This window comes from Rhea pennata, chromosome 5, assembly GCF_028389875.1.
Source record: "Rhea pennata isolate bPtePen1 chromosome 5, bPtePen1.pri, whole genome shotgun sequence".
Classification (NCBI taxonomy): Eukaryota; Metazoa; Chordata; class Aves; order Rheiformes; family Rheidae; genus Rhea; species Rhea pennata.
In genome coordinates, this window is record NC_084667.1 from 53,362,673 (window position 1) to 53,386,459 (window position 23,787).

At 37.0% G+C, this 23,787-nt stretch overlaps 1 protein-coding gene across 2 annotated transcripts in view; it reads right to left on the reverse strand.

The window, feature by feature from the left end:
• Positions 1 to 23,787, reverse strand: part of BTBD7 (BTB domain containing 7) — a 51,699-nt gene that overhangs the window by 22,206 nt on the left and 5,706 nt on the right. For both annotated transcript variants that reach the window (XM_062576719.1, XM_062576718.1), the window contains exons 2-3: positions 11,314 to 11,499; positions 5,037 to 6,116 (exon numbers count right to left, since the gene is read on the reverse strand). In XM_062576719.1, coding sequence (XP_062432703.1) covers positions 5,037 to 6,116; positions 11,314 to 11,395 — 1,162 coding nt within the window. In that variant the 5' untranslated portion in view covers positions 11,396 to 11,499. The remainder of the gene's footprint in view (positions 1 to 5,036; positions 6,117 to 11,313; positions 11,500 to 23,787) is intronic.

The following is a 23,787-nucleotide window of genomic DNA, read 5'->3' on the forward strand; positions in this document are numbered from 1 at the left end:
CCCACAACACAGGTTGCTGAAATAAAAAATCTGAAAGCAATGACCAAGTTGTTTCTCTGCAAAAGTTTGATTTGTAACAACCTAAGTACATGCCCAGTTGCACAACTCAGTCCAATTTATTATCTTTGTACTTAACTCTGGAATGTAACAATGCTCTAAGAAAAAATTTTACCATTTCCTGCTTTCTTTCTTTTCATTTTCTTAACATAAAACCCAAGTAGTAACTCAGGCTTGAGTACAAGTGAGTTATGGTAAGGTGATAAAAGATCAGAAGATCTGATTTATGTTAATATTTATTTAAATACATCATTTTATTTTAGAGTTATGAGTACCAGACAAGTTCCTTTGAGCATTCATTCAGCTCTGATACATAGCTGACATACTTGCTCTAATCTTCCCACAATACATTTGTGTGTATTTAATACTGCTACTGTGGGCTTCCTGGTGTATCAGTATTTCAGTCTTACTGAGATCAAGGGTACTTCTGATGTTGGATGATATCTGCCTCCAGATCAAAGACTGCACTACTGAATATGACTTTATTTTAAAGTTTTTCTTCTTACTCTTGTCAAGAGCAAAGTCAACACCTAAAAATAAAAGGAAAGACATACATAGCAGTAAGTCTAAAATTAACTTTTTTCCCTCTGTTTGAATTTAGAAACTTTTTTGAAATAGTAGGTAGAAAAGACTCTCAAGGCAAAACTACTGCCTTTGGTCCCACTATCCAAGAACCTATAATATAAAAACATGTTGTCCCGCTGAGGTGGTGGAACTATATGTGGGAGTCAGCACCAAGGCCAAGATGTAGAAGAGGAACCATGATATAAGCATCTAACAGAATTAAGATACTTAAAGTCAGCAACAACCAGCCTAACTGCACTGCCTACATCCACTGCTATGCTGCAACACTAAAAAGGAAAAGGGGTTATCTTGAGAGCGCATGATAAACAGGATTAGATCTGATCTGGTTTTAAGAACTGTAATATGGAAGAGGAAAGGGTAAGTGATTTTACACCTGCTCTCTTCGTGAGTCAACATGTTAAAATGATCACACTACTACAATTGAGGGAGAGCAGGAAGGTGACAAGACAACCTAAAAGCAGGGACAGAATGCAGAAGTAAGCAGGCAGAAGCACATCTCTTTCAGTGAGAGATGTGCTCAAACATCCTAGGAAGTGCTAGAGAGCACTAGAAAGCATTAGAGAAACTTCATTTTGATAGTTCACAAGTACTGCAGCACCTTAGTCTCTGTGCTATTCAGTGTAGTAGGTCTTAGTATGATCAGATAAGGTTTGCTTGCCAATTAGTTCATTCATATCTAAAGGCTGAATTCAGCTTCTCTTGGAATACTTAAGGATCTTGGAACAAAATGATCAGATGAATTATCAAATCAAATGAAGGTCAGTAAGTTTTCCAATAAAGTAGTTTTGCTTGGACAGTAGAGAGTCTTAGCACATCCAAAGCACCACTGACTTCATCACTGGGAAACCATCTATTAAAACAGGACAGAGTCAGAAAAAGACGTATCACTGGTTTAGGAGCAGGAATACTTCCACAGAAAGAGTTAAAGCTGAACCATCTGCCAAAACTGAAGAAAAATGACATCTGGATAATTCTTAGGAAGAACCCTGAAGACAAATCAAACTGGAAAAAAAAACCATGACTGAAAATAAAACCCCCATTTGATCAGAAGAAATAAAATACAAACATCACTTGACACTGCTACAACTACCCAGCCAAAATTGGGTAGAGTGAGCAAAATGAGTTGGAAAGAGTAACCAGACTTCTATATAATGAGCCCAAAATATTTTCCAGGAAACCAGGGAGACAAGCTTTAGCAAGTTTGGAATTGGCTAATACGAATTAATTAAATCAAAGACTTGTGCTGGGGACGGGGGGGATGGAGAGAGAGAATCTACAGAAGAAAGTCAAGTCTTAACTACTGCAGGAATCAGCTGACAGAATCAGGTCAGAGATCTTGGGCAAAACAGGATACCTATAGCACGACAGGCTGGGAAGCATTATTAGAGAACCAAGCTGAGAAACTTCAAGAAAACCACCCACTCAGCAGTCTTTGACACTGAGGCAATGCTGTCTCGTCTAACATCTCTCTGCATAATATCTTAAACTCTGATGTTCATGTGATGTTCAAACATAGAAATATGCTAGATATGAAACTGGAGACAGGACACTACTGAAACGAAGATCCCTGTCTTCTACCTCATGTCCAGTATTCCCTTAACACTTTGTCCTCTCTTATAATAAGTGCAGGAATAAGCAACTGGCCATTATTGACAGCTGCATGCTTTGCTAAATGCTTTGTTAGCCAAGTGCAGGCATATATTTTTGCCTCCAATCATGTAAGCTTCCTTTTAATGCTGTGTGCAAGATTAGCTTGAATAATTCTTCATTGTCAGCACATAGTACCAACAAGCTAAAAACAAACTTTGTAAATTAAATATGAAGCTACTAAATACCATCTTTATGGCATATACACATTTTCTACAAACAGCTTACTGCTTTCTCCTGTTGCTAGGTAATAGTATTTTCTTTTTAAATGCATTATTAGTTCAAGTTAACAATCACTATATTGGGGGAGGGAGGAGAAATATCTGGATTTCCTAGTACTGCATAATATAATACATTTCAACCCTTTCCTGCTTCTGTGGCATTTCTCTTCTGTGCATACATCCACAATTTCTTTTCCTGTCGCTTTACCTCACCATCATGCAGCTCATCATCACTTTGGTGGTCATACATGGATTTATCACACAAGAACAACATAAGTCTACAAACAGCTCATTCCTCTGTCCCTGTGGCAACATATCTCAGAAAATACATCTTGTCTTCTGAGAAGTTATATTTCAGCACAATTATTTCAACTTTCAGCATCATCTGAGAAGTAGCTTCCTAGTATCATCCTCTAGGAAAGACACAATAGTTAGTTTCCCATATCTCTATTTTTCACAGTTCAATATAACCATTAGAAGAACCTATTGTAAGCATGACCTCTTCCGCAATAATTTTATCTGCTTTTTACTATCTGTCCCTTCCTTACGTTTTCTATTTTACTGAATTCTGTTGAATAGTTTAACATTAATAAAAACTTCATAACCTTGTCAAATTTCTTTTGACAGACACAAGTTGCTGATGTACAGGCCTACTGTAAAAAGTTATTTTCTTAATAAAGTTAAACTAGCTTAAAGGGAATTGTATTGCTGTTATCTCGGCGCACTCCATTGCCACCAACAGGTTAAACAGTGAGCAAAGCTCCTGCCACCACAAGAATTAGTTCAGTGCAACCTGAGGTTGCAGTAACCCTGGCCAGCCTACAGGTGCAGAAAGACTGCACCAACATTTGAGTTACCTTCAAGAAAAACGGCCAGGCATGAAACCTTCTAAACTTTTGGTCTGAAAACACTGACTGCCTCCAATTCTGCACATCAAGAAATAGACGCTTTTATGTTCTGCAACAGTAGTGCAATTAAGTCTTTTTTAAAAATTTATCTTCAATTAACCAGTAATATTACAGACTGTGTAAAATTTATCTTCAATTAACCAGTAATATTACAGACTGTGTAAAATTTATCTTCAATTAACCAGTAATATTACAGACTGTGTACTCCCTTTGACATAAACTACAGAAATAGTCATTCAGGTTTACAGCCTTGCTAATAGATAATACTTTATAGCAACTCTAAACATTTCCTTCTCTCATATTCCCCTCATGTCATTTACACCAAAAAAAGGGCTTACAGATGAAAGTAGATAAACATCAGAAATATTAAGACCAGTTATACCTATCAGAAATGAACAGCTTACTTCAATAATGACACTCAATACAGTTAAAATCCACACAGCATTTTTTCTATCCCTAGATATCATAGATACTTTATCTCCAGTTCAAAGATGAAAAATAACTTCCTTTTTCTTAAAGTGCCTTGCCAGCCTCTGACAGCAAGACTCAGTATGCATACTTGTGCCGCAAAATAGGAAAAATGCAAGACTTAAGCTAACAGGTTAAGAGAAAAGAAGCAATTCTGGGTACTGTACTATCACCACAGTGAAGGATCCTATTTTCCTACTTTCAGGAAGGACTACAGATTCTTAAAAAAAAAAAAAAAAAAAAGCAAGAACTGCAGACAAACAAAATTGCTAGCATTTAAAAAAAGACGCCTGAGTCATTATGTTCAAGCCCAGAGTACAGCTTTCTCAATTATATGAAAACAAAAGTCCCAACTCATAGCATCTGCTGACTAGGCTACAGGGTAAGCTCCTGTAAAGTAGCATTTAAACTGTTCCATGAGAACAAACATTGCTAATTCTAGTAATTCAAGAGCTCAAATAAATTAGCCCCCCCACCCTCGCCAGCAACACCCCCCTTTCTCTCCCAGTCCTACAACAATATAACAGCCATGTAGAACTCCTACGGTGAAGTGACACATCAGAGGTGCATTCACCCTTAAAGATACCCTGATCCCACCGACATATGCAACTTCTATACTACAGCCATTGCACATTTACATTTACATTTTAAAGAGAAGATGCACTTGAAATATGAGCAAATATAACTTCACCTGCAAAAAGTCATTTTGTTTATCTTTGGGCAAAGTGCTGAAATATTAGCAGATGTCTCTTGTTTCCCCAAAAGCCAGAACACATGAAGCTATACTACCCACTGCATATCCTACTCCAGGAGGACAGAGTTACTGAAAGGAACTGTGAAGAGAAAGCACAGGGCCAGATAGGAGAAACAGAGCTTCGTTACCCACTGCTAGTTTACTGGCTGCTATACCAGTGAGACTACATATGGAGAAAGCTGACCTACTCAAAGCTGCGGAAACAACCACTTTCTTCCCCTCCTTTCTCTTTAAACTCTTTTTGGATTATTGTCAAAAAGCGCTAGCTTATTTTAATACTGGCTTTTAACATTAACTCTTCAACGAGTTTAATATTAAAGACATCACAATTGACAACAAGCTAAAAAAGAAATCTAACAAAGTCATTTGTTCTATAAAAAGCAAAGTACTACGTACCTTGTGCAAGCATGTTAAACTCCAGGAACAGTGCTATGTGATAAAGCTCCATAGCTTCTTCAGCCCTAGTCATGTTTAGTTTTCCTGCTACAAGAGCCTGAACTTCACTTAAACTACCCACTGAAGGGCTGGAGTGCAAAACAGAGAGGTCCACCACATCTGTATACATACAGTTTAAAATGACCTTAGCATATTTTTTTGGTATGATAGACTCATCCAATATAATTCTAGTTGGAGTCCGCAGAGTTCTGTCTGTGATTTCTTCACCAGTTCGTATTCTCCTTTGCAGTAAGTGACGAAAAAATGGAGACCGCGATGATATAACAGCTTTGTGAGCTCTGAGCTCTTCATCTAGGCAGTTCTGACTTCCACCAAAGGTTTCAACTAAATCAGAGTTGGATGAAAAGCTAAGAACCACATCATAGTAGCACATGTAATCAAATAGCGCACGCATGTCAACATCTAAGGAATTTGGCGTTCCAAATTCTTCACTAAGCTGCACAAGGATGTCAACATTTTGAAATCTTGAATCCTCCATTCCAAACTCTCCCGTATAAAGGTAGTGTAACAATGCAGAAAACATTGGCATATCTATGCCAGCTGTGTTAATATCCATTATTATTTCTGCCCCATACTCCGGTGAGGAAGAAAGCAAAGTCTTAAAAAACGGACATCTTGCTGCCAAGATCGCACGATGCACAGGAAAACAAGTTTCTTGAAATATTAAGTCTACATCAGTACAATATTTGTACTGATAGAGATCAGCCATGTCTTTTTGTAGCGTCCTGGCTTCCGGTCTTGCCAAATTAGCTTGTAGATAAAGTTCCTTTAAGGCTGACGTCCCTTCATATTCTTCTACCAATGCATTAACATCTCTGACATCCCAGCCTGAGAGAAGTTCTCGCATCTGCTTGGCATGATCAGCAGATCGGCTAGATTTCCGACGCTTAATGAATTTCTTCTTGAGGGTGGCAAGGCCAGAGGTTTTCTTTTTCTTGTCTTGAGGTTTCTCATGGCCATGGTCAAGGCTATACAGCTTTGATTCACAGCCATAACCTTGATGAGAGTAGGATGATGTCCCTGAAGGCAAAAAGAAAAAATTTAATGCATTTACTCTTTAAATTTAAAGAGGAAAGATGGTAACACCAAAGCAGTTAAAAAGACTGCTAATGTCTGCACAAGCTACACGTTTCTCCTCCTCAGATGAGATAGTTTAACAAATTAATACCTAGATAACACTGCAGTCAAGTTTAAGTGCAAAAATCCTTTTTTGCATCTGAAGAAGATTGTCTTTTTTAAGAATTTACCCATAGTTCTAGGAACGCGGCAATGCCGCTTGATGTAGTTTTGTGGCCCCTGGTATACTGTTATCTAAGCAGGAAATAGAAACTGTGGTCACAGTGTTGCAATTCCAGTCCAGTAACTAGGAGATGAAAAATAACCTTTATGAAGACTGCATGAACTTTGTGAAATAGCAGCCTCCTTCATCTTTCACATCAATTTTCAGTTCTAGTCTTCCAGCATTAAATGTAATTAGAATAAGAAAATCACACCTGGTATTTTATTTATTTATATGTAACATAAATAAAACATATCATAGTCATAAGAAAATGAGATGGGGAGAGGAGGAAGAGGGAAGAGAGAACACAGTACCCAAAACAGTCAAGATAATGAGAACAATTAATCAATTTTCAATAGAAATTTAGCAAGAAAATAAAACTGTCACATGACAAGAAATGCTGAAAAGTCAAACAAAACAGGCTCTTTGCCCACAGAGCTCAGATGCTAGTTTGCACATACAATTTAAAACAGAGCATGTAAATTCTACTTTATTATTAGAGATCTCCTTTGAATAGAGCAGTATATAATTAAAGAATACAAATCAATTATTTTTCCTCAAAGACCATTTATATAGAAATTATGTAATGAACCAAATCTGCCATAAAAGGAAAGGTCAGCTGCTGCACACTTGAATGTCAAACAATTTGATGTTAGCTACATATACAAGTAAAATAGTTTGTAAGTTAATAAGAAAAGGAGAATTAGGAGCTGGGTTTCTAGCAGTAATGGGAAACTGAAGTAATGCTTTAAACTATAGTTTTTAACTACTCTTTAACAGCAGTATGACTCCAATGTGGAAAGGACTATTTTCTGAAATAATTTAGCAAGCCTTCTTGTTGAAGTAACTGTCCCTTTTTAATAGAGTTTTCACTCCAAGGCAGACACTGAAAAGTTAGACATGACAGAAAAAATACACTAAAACAACTTTTTCTTCCAAATAGTATGGTAGAAAAAGACAGTTCGCAAATGGTGTGAGTATCACTCCTGCAACAATCACCTTGCTGATCTTAGAGTAAGATAATGTGTCCTCTCTTCTACCTCATCGTGTGTATACTATATGTAGTTACAGAAGAGAGGGAGAAAAAAAAAAAAAAAAAAAAAAAAAAAAGATTCCTCTGAAACAGTATTTGCCAAACTCTTTTTACTAGTAATAGTTAAAAAGCTGCCATTATCACACTTGTATAACTTCACTACTTATTGCCCTTTTTGCATTTTGATGTTAACAGCACATCCAACCACCACATCAGTTTTGTGGCCTTTTATAAGTTGTTCATCATTTTTCTCTCACAAATCTTCAGGTAGATTTGATGTGATGCTATTTTGCTGTGCTACTTTGACAGTGATGCTACTGGCCAGTCTGACAAAACCCAGTGCTTACAGTTACTGTGCTATTTCAGACAGGTACTTCTAGAACTGTGAAAGGCATAGGAGCAATTTGAATTCATATTTGAGAACATGGTAACTGCAGCAATCTAAAATTTCTGTAAATTGTTTTATTAAGTCTCAACAACAATTGCTAAGTAACCTCATAAAAGGCTTTTATGCCAAGCCAATTAATACTTCCTCAAACCATGCAATGTAATGGTTTTACAACTCATTTATTAGTGAAAGTTTTGGGATGCAGGAAGGACCTCTTCAATCATTTTATCCATTTTACTTAAAAGTCTGCTAGATCAGACAATATGTTATTAATCATATTGAAATTCCAAGACATTCGGAAAATATAATTTAAATGAAAAGACAGCAGTAATTCAAAACAACTTCAAAGAGATAATGTTGCAAAATCCACCATATAAATTCTTTCCACGTGATACACTGAATCCCCATTTTTCTATTGTTCTATGTAGTCTCCTGCTGATAGAGACAACTCTAGAATTCCTGCTCCATTAAAAAAAAAAAAAAAAGCATAGATGACATTTTACAAAAAAAGTACAACTGCTATGTCATTTTATAATCATTTTGCTGAGAGGAAACATGCTACGTCATTATTTGAAGAATTCTGGATTCCAGTAACCAAGCTGAGGATGTGGAATATCTTCCTATGCTGAAGAGAAACTGGGACACCAGAAGTCTTAATTTCTTGTTTCCCTGAAGGCTACTATGAGGCATTACTTGCATGTGAACCACTCCAAGGTACCAAACTAGTATATGTACCCACAGTAACATGGAAGATTTACCTCAGATATACTACGAATAGTGCTATTAACTATTATAAGCAAACAAACACTGCTATTGATAGGGTTGTCACACAACTGCTTTTTGCCAGAGACAAGAACAAGGGAAGAAAGCCTTGAAGTAGAGATGCATTAGCATAGCCCATCTGGGTTCACAACTGCTGGAAGTTCAGGATCCCTCAATGACACCATTTCAGTGTTTTTCTGACTTACCTGTATTTCTTGATAAGGCAGCAGCATTAGAAAGAAGAAATAAGAAATCCTCACTTCTGCATAAAAATGTACCGATTTATTAAATACCGTTAAAAAAATAATAGTAGCTTCATGTCCCCAGACCATATCGTATCTTTGAACAGATAAATATTTACAAGAAACAGATGACTGGCAAGAAAAACTACTTGGGTACTTGACAAAGAATAATGGGATTTGTCTAGTCTTCTGCATGCCTACACATTATAAAATATAATTATAGAGCTGTACTTAAAAATAAGTATCTTGAACAGATGTCTCACCCTAGAAAATGGTGGGAAATTCTCCCGAATGCTGTAGACGAATCAGCAAAAGATGACTAGTTAAGTCTTTGCTAGAACAATTATTTTTAAACAGCAAAAGCAGTTCATTATTTTCACTGATTTACTTCTTCATGGACTGCAAGCACATTTAGCATTCTGTCAAGCAAACCAACAAGAGAGTTTGCACTATGAAAGTGTTGTGCTTTTTAGTTCTCAGCTTTTCACACTCATCTTCCATTTCTAACTATACACTGTAGCATAATACTGTGCTTTATCAGCAAAGCAGTGGTGTCTGAAACAGCAAACTCATAGATCTGAATCCACTTTCAGGAAGTAAGGCAGCTAGTACACGCTATACAACTATTACAACTCTAAGTCCTCATATTTCTCATTCTATTTTTAGAATAAACAAAACTAATGCCTTATACACAAGAAGTCTGTAAGAGTTCATTTATAACATTACAACATGATTATTCTGTCAAGTGATGAAACATTGAACTGTCAGTTTTGAGCATACATCTATTTTCCACTGCGACATTCACAAAAACAAACAAGAGGAAAGATAAGAAAAAGCCAAACAACTTGAAGCAGGAAGAGATACAAGCCAGTACTGTAAATAATACAATTACTCTGCTAGCACAATCATGCAAGTGTCACTATCACACCAAAGATTTCAGTCAAGAATTATCAGAACATTCATTTGCCTTACCTAAGATTAGACAACCTTATGAATTTAGACTTTCCTGAAAAAGGTTTCAAGTTTAATTTACATGAGGTAATAGGGATCAATAAATTTACAGTGACGTACTAAATATGGGCTTTTACTTTAGGCTTGATACTGAGGTATTTCACCAAAGCCTTCCACATGCCAAAGAAAGTTCCCAGACAATTTAATGAGGCCTTTGGAGCATCCCCCTCTGCAAAACTCTGCTCAGAAGACAGGTGTTCCGACACGCAAATCTACCCACTTTCTGGTTAATAAGGGTTTCAGTGGTTGCATATACAGGCAAATTTATTTATCTAAAGGTACAATGAAATGTTTTGGCTACTAGTTTAGAAAGATTTACCTACATTGGGACAAATATTTTACTACTCCTAGTTAAGATACACTGAAAACACATAACATCTTAAGGAAGACTTTACTGCATGAGTATTCAAGATATTAATAACAAGATTTTCTTTAACATGCTACTATAAGAGCAGAGGACTCCATATGTAACAGTTTGTCTACTCAGATTGACATTAGGAATGTCAAATAAGCCAAGAAAAGAAAATTTCTGAAGTCATTTTTCTCCTCTGCCAAGGACACTGTCACATTTCCAGGGGTGATTAAGAACAGAAGTAACATTGCACATCAGTTGCCAATTAACTACTTATTCAGTGTTGCAGGCCAAAGCATAAAGGAGAAAAAAATATGTTTATAAAGTATTTATGTTATTTACTGCTAAGACCGTTCTTCAGGCTGTCAGATTATCTTCTCACAAATTGTCTTCATTTAGATTTATTGCATACTTATTTATTATTTATATTGTGACAGATATATACTGGAGGTCCTTTTGTGCTAGACTGAAAACCACTCACAGATGGTACCTGCCCCAGTTATGACTGGAATGAGAAAGTAACTTCTTAGCAGCACATTAGTTCCTGTTTCTAGTTAAGCAATGTCCTTACTTGTAAGTAATATCATTAGGAAAATAAGCACTCCTTCATTTACAGAGATGCAACATGGACAGAAGGAGGAAAAAAAAATAGTTGTCTTCAAGACTGCATGTTACTTTAACAGGCTTACTACCAGAGATATCCTGTCTAGCAATAAAAAATTCACTCTCCAACTAAATATAGCCAATACTGCAATGAACACTGACGATCAAAAGCATTATATGCTTTAACAATATTAAAATACATTTCATAAATAATCTAGGAAGAGTGAAAAATGAGATACTATTAAGATAGCAACTGCTCTTCAAACAGGACAAATGGCATATCTGGTTATCAACAAATCCACTTTTTTCTTTTTTTTTTAATTGGCTAGCGTGTTTACTAGCAATTGGCAGATCTACTTACTGCATACGTAGGCTAAACAGATATCAGGCTGCACTAAATTTCATGCACTATTGACCCTGAATGGATTCAAACTGGTGACCTAGAAAATAAGAGCTCTGTGTAACATTACTGCAAGCAATTCAAATCCAGTGCATATACAACTAGGAAGCTGTTTATGTAAGTGACAAGATAACTGAAAAAAGTTACCTATGAATGTCTGTTGTGCCTGTGAATTCCCCCCTACCCTTGGGGAACACGAATGAGGGTAGTTAGATGCATTAGCACCCATTTTCTTCAGTCACTCAGGCATTCCGCCTGCTGGCTCTTCAATGTATAATCCCATAATCCTTCACAGATCTTCAAACCCAGATCCAGCGGTCTGTTCCTCCATTTCTGAAAAACAAAAATAATAGAAAGTAATTTTAATAGGTGGTTTCAGTAGGTATTAAGCAATTTAGATTAAATAAACACAGTTTCCAACACTGAGTATTTTTATAAAATAAAAACTTCAAATGCTTTCAAGACAGCTTTTCATTTGTGGGGTTAAATCAAGCTCAATAATGCTTTTATTGAGCAGCTTTTTACCGATTACATGAGACAACTTGAGCCAACCTACAGCTTGCAGGTGCAAGGAGGGGGAGTTCTCATCCCTTCCCTCTCCAGCTAGGTGGTAATGTCTCCTCTCTTGCACAATCTGGTGCTTTTCTTGACCCCGTTGCTAAGCAGATTCAGCTCATTAAATCATCAGAAAACAAAGATAAAGCACCTTTCTGTTCAAATAAGTCGAGTGTGCTTAGTATGAAACTAGAGAAAAATCAGAGCACACAAAAATTGAACACTATACCACTCCTCCAAATCCAAACTCTTAGATCAGTCCAGTCTTAGACACATTTATTCATTTCTTTCTTACACAAGAACAAGCTGTTTTAGGATAACCATATTCTTATACAAAAAAAAGCTCTACTGACTTAAAATGTTTAGGAAATAATTTATTTAGAACAGTGACAACCAAACTAATTTGTGTACCTATACAGAATACATTACACTGATTTGCCATCCATTTCTAGATGAAATTAATTACATTTAATACAAACTATGTGGAGACAGGAGTCATTTGTCAGTTTGAATTCCAACTCTCTCACAAGTAAGGACCAGCATTCTGAGTAGATATCCTAATAGCTTCCTTTTTCTTCTGTTTTCTTTCGCTGAAGGAGCTAAAGCTGGACTTAGTCCATTTGGATAGAGTCGTGGAATAGTGCCATTTGTTATTCCACTTTCCACTTTCATATTCTGCTGTGGCTTGCTAATTTGTCCATTAGATGCCTAATAATATTTTTCAGTTCTTCCTTGCACAGAGAGAGCTGAAGCAATAAGAAACAGGAGTCTCAAACTGCAGAACTGTTGAAGAAAATCTATCTAAAAGGTATGCTAAAGCGACCTTTTGCTAGCATACACTAAATACGTAGTGTATAACTATAATAATGTAACCAGGTCTCAGGCTGGAAGTTAAAGGGAGGAGGAGATGGGAGGAAAGAGTGTATCATGAAGAATAAGGAATACAATCAAGGAACAAGTATTAACAGTTCAGTACCACTAGACATGCAGTACCTAAATCTGCAAAGTAACAGAATTTAAAGTCACTGAAAATGTAAGCACTAAAAAAAACCCCTAAAGTATGACAAACTAAATAACTCAGAGGCTAATCACAAGAGCATTTTAACACATTTTAAGCCCAAATAAATGGCATCAAGAATGAATTTACTCACTACATTCCAAGTATGTAAGTTAAAGAGTAATTCTACAGTTCAAAACTGGTCAAAGCAATTTTAATCACAGTACTGTCCTCAACCTTATGAATCAACCAAAAATACAGCTCTTACAGTGATGTAATCAAAAAATTCAGCTTTCTACTTTTTTTTCTCCCTTTATTACAAGATAATATTATATAATCCATATTTCCCAAATAATTTAAGCTGGCAGCAGTGATGACTCTGTCCTGGAGGAAGCCCCGTCTTCCACCATTTATTCTCAAAAGTCACTTTCCTCACCTTGTTTATTCTGACTGAAGTTTTCAGGGAGCCAGATAAATGAACCCATGTTAAAAAAAATCAGATAAAAAGTTTTATTTTAAACAAGTATCACTTTTTTTTTTAATGGTATCATATGGACACCTGTGCCAGTATAGGTAGAAAGAGAGAGAGGGCAACATGGAAACAAGCGCCCAGAACTAGGATTGCACCTTTCAACAACAAGTACTTGAATCACTCGTGAATTTAAGATTGTTTTCGGTGTCTACTTCAGCTTTTGTGCTTTTACTAAACACAGCCAACTTGCAAACATCTGCTGAGCCTTGTATGAACATAAAAACAACTCAGATACTATAAAAAATGCCAAATCAAAAAAATTTTCCCCACAGTGAAAAAATAGCTGCAGTACAAGATGAACGGAAAAAGAAGAAACAGTTAGATCCTTAACTACAAAAGGAAAGAAAGATTTCATCTTTCCTTGTAGAAATTATTGTGAATACCAAAAGCTTTCCTACTTCAGCCACTGAAGAATTTTAAAAATCTAACTATAGCCTCAAAATACAGGCTTAGATTTTTTTTTTTTTTTTTTTTTGGGGGGGGGGAAAGGGGGGTAATGGCAAGTGAACTACTACTCAATTTTCATATGCCTTCACATAAGCATTAAAAAGGAAGCTAAATTCAGGATCTGCTGACCAACTGAAACAGGAGGTTTTGTTGAGGACAACAGTGATGGATACAATGAGTGCTGTTATGTGTGTATATATGTACACAAAGTTAAGGAACGTCAAAGCTCTTAAGAAAGCCTGCAAAGCAGTAAGTAGTATATGAAACCAGGAAGCTTTAGAAGTCACAGTTACTCAAAATACTATAGAAAGCATATAGGTGGCTTTCAGATTAAACTGATACTTAGAAAAGGAGAATAAAATTTTAAAATAAGCACAAATCTAGTTAAAAGTTTCAGTATCTGAAATAAGCTTTTCACTCTTCCGTACTTGTCAAATTTCAAGAGCCCAAAAGCCTAAAAAATTAAGACGACTTGCATCTGAGGTGTCTGGGCTGACTGCCAAGAAACCCTGGATTAGGAGTTTTTGTTTTAACAAAAAGTCTGTGTACAGAGCGGACTTTGGGTAACAGTTACACTTTGTTTATAGTCATCACTCAATACAAAGCTCTCATAAAATTTTCTGAATCCACTGGGATCTAATTAAGATAAAGGGCAAGGTGGGGATTGTTAAAACATGCTTCACAGCCAGCAAAAGAGATTTGACATTTGCTCCTCTTCCATAATTTTGAAAGATTTTTATATTTCTTTTGGAGTTGTTGCTATGGGATTATGAAATAATATAATCCTAAAACTACGGCAGGAAAACACATGAAGTATGTACACATACTTGTACCAACATGGTTTTTCAGGTTTTATGTTTTACTTAACACATTTTAAATTTACTGCCCAGTAAATGATAACACAAAGCAAGTATCAAAAGCATACCTTATTCATATCTGCTTCCATTTTTATCTAGACTAAGAATGCTACGCTAGTTTGAAAGGAACTGTTGGGGCAAAACAGGGGAGTGGAAACATAATGCACGGTAACATTTTAACATCCAGCAATAAACAGTCATATTTTTGCAAAAACAAACACTAAAAGGGAAAATCCCAGTGAGGAAACATTTCAACCAAATTTTTTAGCAAGGATAAACCTTTTCCACAGTGGTTTGGCAGACGAATAATCAAAAGAAACAGAACCCACAAGGCTGCACCACTGCCACTGTCCTCAAGGTACATCCACCAGCCGCCTTAACCACCTCAGCCTGCCTCCGCTACCGGGGCACATGCAGAAGCTGTTCGGAGATCTGTTACGTACTGGGCCATCACAAGGGAGTTTAGTAACAGTCCCATATTCAGCCAAGTAGTTCTGGCAATTCCTATCCACTCGGGGAAGTTCCAAATCCAGCCCCGTCCTCACCAGTTATTACACAGTAACACTACTGGAATTACCATGGAGCAAGCATCCATATGGACGAGCACTTGAAAGTTTATTTGTAACTGGAATTCTAGCTGTTTATTCAGATGAACATTTACTATCCACCTTGCTTTCCTACTATCCTACTAGTGGATTTTTCAAGAAAGAGGAGCTGAGGGGAACCGAGTATGACCAATCTAGACATTCCTCTTACTCCATGCAGGAGGCACCCAAGAGGGGTAGTGGCATACTTACAGATTTTGCCAAGGCTAGAAGGCCTCAAGGCTCTCAGGAGCATGCACACTCAATGACTGAATGCATATGGACAGCACATCTTGAAGAAATTCTGTAACTGGTAAGTAATACTCTGTTCAAAGGAAACAACTGAAATTTTGAAGGACCAATTGATTATAACCTGGCACATATTCAAATCTACGCAGAAGCAGATATTAAAAAAAAATAGTCAAGCAATCAAACTTTGTCATTATTCAGAAATACCACAGCCACAGGATAGTAAGATGTAGCTGATTTGACAAAAGGGTTCTGGTTTGGGTTAAAACTATATAAAATCAGGAACAGGTAACATTATTTGTAATTTGGGTTACAAATCTTTTTTCATCATTTACTGCATCATAAAGAAAAACAATAAGCAAAATACCAGAACTTAAGCCACATTAAGAGATGTGTATACAAGCACAAAAGAGCAATGAAAAGCAGATATAACTGTATAACTGGAGTATGAAAGTGACTGTACTGGTTAGTTCTCTATTTAGAATCACATACTTCAGCTTTCACAAAGAATTCTTTCTTAAATAAAGCTAAGCACAAATCTTAAAGCATGTTCTTTTTCATAAAGTAATATGCTTCCCCATTATAAAAAGTTCTTTTAAAATGCAGGAGTCAAACCCTCCACAATAATCCTGGGCCTTTACCCCTTAGATCTGTTGATAGTCATAGGGCTGAGTTTCTTTTTCTTTTTTCTTTTCTTTTTTTTTTTTTTGGGGGGGGGGGAGGGGAAGGAAGAGGGGGAAGAAAAAAGAAAAACACCTTGTCCTGCTTTTTAAATACACTTCCAGTATAGCTGGGGGATCAGAGTAAACGTTAAAAGAATGTATTCGAGCAGCACATAGAGACCTGTAGCCTTGAAGGTATGTATACTTCAGAAGATGAAAACATTGAGAAGCATTCTGGCAGTTGAAAAGACACAGAAAGTACGGAAAACAGTCATCTTTTCAACACTCCCTTTGCAAATAGTGTTCATAGTAGAATTTTTGATGTTCTGCAAAGCAATTGAGAGTATGTGAATGTCACATCCAAGCAGCCATCAAGTAATGTCATCAGTAAGGCGCAACAAGCTGTAACACTATGGAAGTTTAAGAGTCATGGGACACCAACATGTTTATATTATCTCCAGTATTTATTTTTTTTTAATCACACCATCTTCAAACTAACCAAATTATAGCACTACAAATCCATACAGAATAGGACATTCCTCCCTAACAGTTAAAGTGTTTTCATATACTGGCAAATGAACCTTGATCTCTGTAAATCACTTTTCCTTCCAGTTGATTGCATGCACTCACTAAGTTATCAAAAGCCTACTCTGATAGATGAGACTCATGAAAGAACTAATGTTCTAGAAGTTGATGAATTCAAAACACATTCTTTTAGCAAAATCAGCAAGAACTTACTTTTTGCCCTCTAGGACTCTCTTCTAATTAGGTGTCTAATTGCTTGTATTCTTCAATGACTTTCCATTTTTAGAATTTCACTTGAAGAGAGTATTATTCACTTCACAGAATATCATTCTGGACACAAAATATAATTAATCCAGTATGCAAAGAATTTGAGAAATCCTATTGACCAAATCTTATCAATATCACTGGATAGAGTAATTATGCATGAACATATCTATTTACAAGGAAATTTAGAAGAATTCATTTTAGCTAATCTTGAATAACTGCAATTTACTTTGACACAATACATCTTTTAAAGACTTAACTTTTTTTAAAGGGCCTAGTCTAAGCAAACAGAACATGCTTGTTTTTAAAAAAGCAAATCCTCTTTGGTACAATGCAGTTTTCTTGCCAGGAAGTAGTTTAATTACACAAATTACAGCTAACTCCAACTTCAGATACTGGGACTTAATACAAGACCACAGTCCCTTCCTCTCTTCATACACTTCCTGCCCTTTATTGCAGCAGTAAACAAGAAAGTTACCCTCAATCATCTGCTAAGGAGCCTTATTTCTTTCATGGAAAAGGCAGCAGTGGTGCAGAAGGAAAAACTGACCATGTGAAGCTGTCCCCTTTAAACAGCTTATTTCATAGTCCTCCTATTCAAATATTTGTTCTGTGAACAGGCTTTTTTTTGGGGGGGGGGGGGGGGGGAGGAGGAGGGGGGAGAAATTCCTCCTTGCAATTTTCTACAATTCACACATTTTCTTTAACTTTCATTTGAAGTTCCCCCAAAACATCCTTGTTTCATTCAGAAAGGGAATTCCTCTTCTTGCTTGAGCTGTGACCCAACCACAACACAAGATGCTGCTTCCAATTAGCAAGTCTACTAAGGCAGGGAAATCTTGGCTCAAACCCCAACCATATGGAAGATCTGTCTCAGGCTTTTACCACCAACAACTTCTTGCATCAAATACCACCCCAGTGGGGTATATGCCTCAGTCTCCTTGTATTGGAGACATTTGCTCTCTTCTCCAGGCCCAATTACTTCAGAGAAAGCCATTTATTGTGAATGAGAATCTGGAAACTTCCTGTACACTTCCTGTACAGTAGAGCTTTTAAATTCAATGTACAATTTACAGCCACGTACACGTCCTCCGAGAGCACATTTCCTCTGATTAAAGTTGCTAATAGGGCAATCCCAGACACTATACTTTGTGCCTACACTAAGGGCAACTAAGTAGCACCCATCCTCTTCTACAATTTGCCATTTTCAATTTGCTTTCAAAAAGCACCCTTTCTGGCACATAATCTTAGTTCCCCTTTTAACTTCCACAGCCTTAACAGGAACAGTAGCTGCCTCCGGTGATGCCGCTGCTTGGGGTTTTCCAGATAGTAACTTAGGTCTCGCAATGTCCAAATCAAGTGCCAATCTTGGACCCACACACCGAATGGCCTTCCAGTACGAATGGATTCTGTTCTTAAATCAGTTTACTGGTTCTCTACAGTCTTATTTTGGCCACAATCAACTCATCGTTCTGCAAGCCATCCTTTGCATCAGTAACGATTTCATCTTATGATATTTCTTTTGCTTAGAACCATTACCAGCACAATTCCTCATCACTTCGGTATTTCTACATAATCATCCTCCTTTCTGCATAAGCTTCTAATAAATGGTTGGTGACAAAATAATATGCATCTCAAGTACTTCTACTGAAAACATCTTCCTGTAGCCAGAAAGACTCTTACCAGCATTGTCATTTATTCAAAATGATTTCTTTATATGCCCCCTCCTTAATATAGCACTATTCTGTTCTATACACCATCATCCCTAAGGACCCTTTTGTCATCATGCAACAGCACACTTCACCTACGCAGCCATTTTACTCGGACATACCACAAGCTGAGGTAACAATTGCTACTATCACCATCTCTTACACTTTTAAGACTAATGGATTCTCTTATTTACAACACAAAAAAATGAGAAGTTTAGCATGGAAAGGGCTAAAAAAGTAATTTAGTCCAGTCCATCTCCTGAGATGTATCTTTTTTTTTTTTTTTTTTTTTTGAATAAAAGTGATTTTTGTCCTTGTTTTGGAAAGTATTAAATCACAGTCATAAAACTGACAATAGAGTTTGTTACACAGTCTCAACAATAATAGTCACAAGCCACAATAAGTCTTGGATCCAACCAAAACACCATCCCAATCTTGATTCAAAATGTACAACTGGTTCATAAAAAAAAAAAAAAAAAAAAAAAAAAAAAAAAAAGTTCCTTGATGCTGCGGTTCCACGCACATTTCCTGAGCGGCAGCGCTCACCATAGCTGCTATTACCACATTCCTGCAGCACTTCCATTGAGTCAGTAACCAAACCAGGGCATTCTCTTCTGCAGGACTTCTCTCTCCAACCTAGTTAGTGCCCTGCACTAGTTTACTGAATAACCAAATGAACAGCTATGCCAGAGGAGCGAAGAACAGCAAGAAGCAGCCAAAGGGCTGCTTGCTCCTCACAGCCATCAAAAGTGAAGTGCAGTTTGACTAATACTCAGTTGGCATTGCCTTCAAAACCAAACATTCCTACTCCCATGCACTCATTTCTACAGCTGTCTAACAGACATCCGTGAAGCCACATAATGAACTACATCAGGGACCCAACTGGGCTGAAAAACAACCATGTATTTAGCTAGTTACCTGATGTGGCTGCAAACAGCTCTGCCCTCAAAAGGACAGCACTGCCTCTGTCCCCATTCAGTCAACTACCACTCTAAATTTAAACATCTTAATATAACCGAGTAGCTGCTAAGAACTCTCTTGCGCTATATTATTTCTGCTAGAGTGCTCTTAAAGACTTAAGAGTGGAAAGGGGGGGGGGAAGAGAAAAAAAAGATTACCCTCAAATCATCTGCAAGCCAAGGGTAGTTCTAGAGGAAGCAGTCAATTTACATAGTGGTAACTACTGTTAAAATTCACAGTAAAAGTGAATTCTTAGGCCTTTACTTCTTTTGCTCTGTAGCTTCACTGTTTGCTATCCCTATCCTTCAGCCACACCTTGGTTAACAACCCTTTAGATATCAGCTGTTGCTGCTAGAAGAGGTCTATGGGGAGGACTACCTTTTGTGAAGGCTTGGCAAATTTTGAATTTGCAGTGACAGAGATTTATCTACATAATTGTCATGTGGGGGAGGGGGGAAAAGCCAAGCCTACACACATTTTCCAGTGCTCCCCTGAGACCACCAAATTCCTTCTCTGACGGGGAGAAGCTAACCATGCCTGCAAGAGTCTCTGCTTGTCAGCTCTTCACAGACACATGCAAACCAAGTGATGCTAATGGGGAGCTGGCACCTTCCCTTCACCCTGTTTCCCCATCCATGTGGTTTTCTTGCTTCCCCTCACATCACATACAGAGATGAAGTGATCACCAAACAAGTCCCTTCAGATGGCCGATCCGCTAACACTACTACTGGGGGGGGGTTTCATATAGCAGAGACAAAGTAGGGAAGTCTTGCAGGTTGGTCTGACAGCCAGCTACGAGATGACAACTGGATGAACAGAAACCCATAGCTGCCGACAGAGAGGCAGCAGACTGAATTCTTTTGGCAGCTATTGCTATTAGACTGCTATCACAACTACACAAGAGCGTATCCCTTGTACTCATGATTTTAAATTCTTCTTTGACCTCAGGCTCATCCTTGAACAAGTCATTCTAGCCTGGCCTGAGCCACACAGGCAGGATCTTCATTGGCAGCCACTGTTGCTGAAGCTCAGGTTTCCACACTGGTGCTTCACCTTTCTCCTTTCATCTTTTAACACACCTTTACAGCCTCCTCCAATTTCACTCTACCCATTGAAGCAGGCTGCAGTATAAAACTGAACTAGAAAAGTCACCGTACACAACATTTATACATCATCTGAGTCATTCAAGGGCACGTGAGGTGGTTATGGACCATTATATTCTCAATGAAGTCTGATATTCCTGGAAAAACCCATTGGCTATGTGCTTTTTATTTAGATGCTTTTACAGTACCAAAACGCAACAAAATGTAGTGATCTTACACCTGTTCATATATGTCAGTTATCTCCTCATATACCATAATATGAAGATTTCAACAGTTATTTGAAAGCTTGCACATTTTAAAAATATTCTCCTTTGGCAGAGCCAACTGCATGGTCAACCGAACTTCAAGAAATTCAGGAGAAAACTAAGAGCCATACTGACTTCTTCAACAAGTTACATATGATTGATATATGTGTGTGTATATATATATATATACACACACACATATATAAAACATTTTATGCCAAGAAATCTTTGTTATGTGCTTCAAAGACTTCAGCAGTTTTGAGGACAGATTTTAGTTCACGCATGCAAGAGCAAGCACAGTAACAAAACAGGGGTATTACAATGCCTCTGCTCACAAATGCACATTTCAGATTCTTCTACAAACTGCCAAAAGCCTCAGAAGTTATACCAGCCCTTTAGTACTTACACACAGATTCCACATAACTGCAGCCAGAATTAAATGCTCAAGATTTGCCCTCCCATTCCAAAAATATAAAAACCTATTTCAAATGAGACAGAAAATACACTTTCTCTATGATAAAAGCAATTCATTAAGCCAGGAGGGGCTTAGTCAAAAAACTGCAGGCTAACTAGGTTAAGCTGGATCTTTGTTTACATTTTCCCCTCAGCAAGAAGAGGAAGTTATGTCTTCCAGACTTCCTACAAGTTTTCACTGGATTTATAGAGTATTCATTTCTTATCCTGTAACATGAATGCATAGAGTTAAAGGAGTGTCAAACATGTTGATATGAAACCCTGAAAACCCTAAAAATGGATGCATCAATTTGAGTCACATTTAATTCATGAGTTTAGCAAAGCCACACATCTTGCCCATGTCTACAGACTTAATTTTAAGACTGCACAGTAATGATAACCTGAGGGGTGGTGTCTTATTGTTCAAATCTGTGCTAAAGCAAGTCTGCCCTTTGAGCAGACTGATGACATTCCTCAACTTCTCTCCTCAGTCACACCACATACAAGATTTCAAACCTGTTCAGTAGTCCCAGACCATTAGAAAATATTAAAACATCTAAGTAGTCAACAAAAAGTTTTGAAAGGAAGGCAAAAGTCCAGTGTATTAAAGCGATAGTCTATTGGATTGTGTTAAAGGAGATATTCCATTAAAGCAACCTGTGACTTTTAATCTCATTTAAGACTGAATTTTGCTCATCTTACACTCTTATCTACAACTTTCCTTGATACTACTCCTTCCCATTCAAAGAGAAAGGCAGAAGGAGAAATCTTTGCCAATGAGTACTATCCTTGCCAAATCTTCGAGTCTTATGATATTTGAGAAGTTCAGTGCTACCAAAAAAAAAAAAAAAAAAAAAAAAGAGCCAAAACTGATACTGAGAAAAGAGAAAAGCAGTCTCACTTTTCCTCTTTTCCCAGCTGATCATTCCCACTTGCAACTCTCCATTCCCCAACATTCATATTCAATGAACAGGATCAGAAAACTGATGCAGGTTAAAACTAATCAACAACTACAGCAAAACCGACACAAGGTTAATTTTTATTTGAATAAAGCGAATAATCTCATACATGTAGGAAAAATACAGGATCCATTTTCTTCCAAAAAACAAGGCTGAAGCTCAAATTCACAAGATGCTTAAATAAGCATTCTCACTATTGTCAAGGATCATTAGAACTTAATACAGTTCAGCTGTGATGCAGGCAAACCCCAGCAGCAAAATGTGCCATTTTCTAAATTAATTCTCCGGAAAACTAAGTTGGTAGCTAAAAATAGAACGGGGTGGGAGGGAGATGAAAGGAAAAGAGAAGAGGAAATCGAGATCAACACAAATCTATTAGCCTAAACTGGCAAGTTTTGATCAACCAATTAATTGATTAATTGGACAGAAACCAAATTTCAGCATGACAAAATGAGTTGTATGTTTATCAAGACATTTTAGTTTTTCTACTGAAAACATCCAAAGTATTTTCCTTGAAATGGAAAAGCCTCAAATAGTATGGACAGATCTTCTGGAAAATTTGTTTTAGGACTATACTTCTGAGTATTTCTATTTTCAGAAGCCTTGTAATTTAGGCCTGAAAAGCATCTTGAAATAGTAAATGCCCAGGTTACAGCATTAAAGGAATTCAGTTAAATTCTGTCAAAGAGGAGCTTTGATTAAGTTCAGAAATACATAAGGATTACTTTACCAAAAGTTATCAAGTATTTAGGCTTGTACTTAGAACTACAAAGTACTATTACAGACAAGATATATGCTGTACGACAGCCTTACTATGCTAAAAGGATATTTTGGCATTTCAAGTCCAAATTCGCACTTCTAGAGGTATTTTATAAAGGACTAAAACGACAGCATCAGAAGCAGGAGGTACTTTCCAATCTAAATCAGGTAAGTTCTTAAAATAAAAAGTGTAAGATTCTTTTAAATATCCTCTTTCATTTTGTATATATCTGTGTATACACACACTACACATACACTACACACTACATACACAAAATAAAAACAGTTGGCCAAATCAGAATGTGAAGATCTGAGGCAGCAACAGTCTCATGCAAAATTTAAGATAAGCTAAATCCCCAAATCACTCAGGAAAATAAATTACAGAGATACAGAGATACAGATACTTAGTATATTAGGATGGGAGAACTTACAAGGACACTGGGCAGGAATTCCTCATGCTCTTACATGCATTGCTTTGTAGAAATTACAGCACCTACATCCAGCTCACAATTTTCTGTTACCCCTCAGAACTGAAAAGCACCAACAGGACTTAGACTCTTCCTCGTTTGGTATCAGTGTCATCGCTACACCAAATGCGGAATTTCCTGTCTCAAGAGCGTATTTTGTCAGCTTTACTTTTTTCTATAATGCTAGTGTCCAAAGTACATAAACAATCCACCTCAAAAGCTTCCTATACGTACCTCATTACAGAGGGACACAAAAGTATTTGTCTTAGAGTGTCAGTAGAAGCAATTTGATTG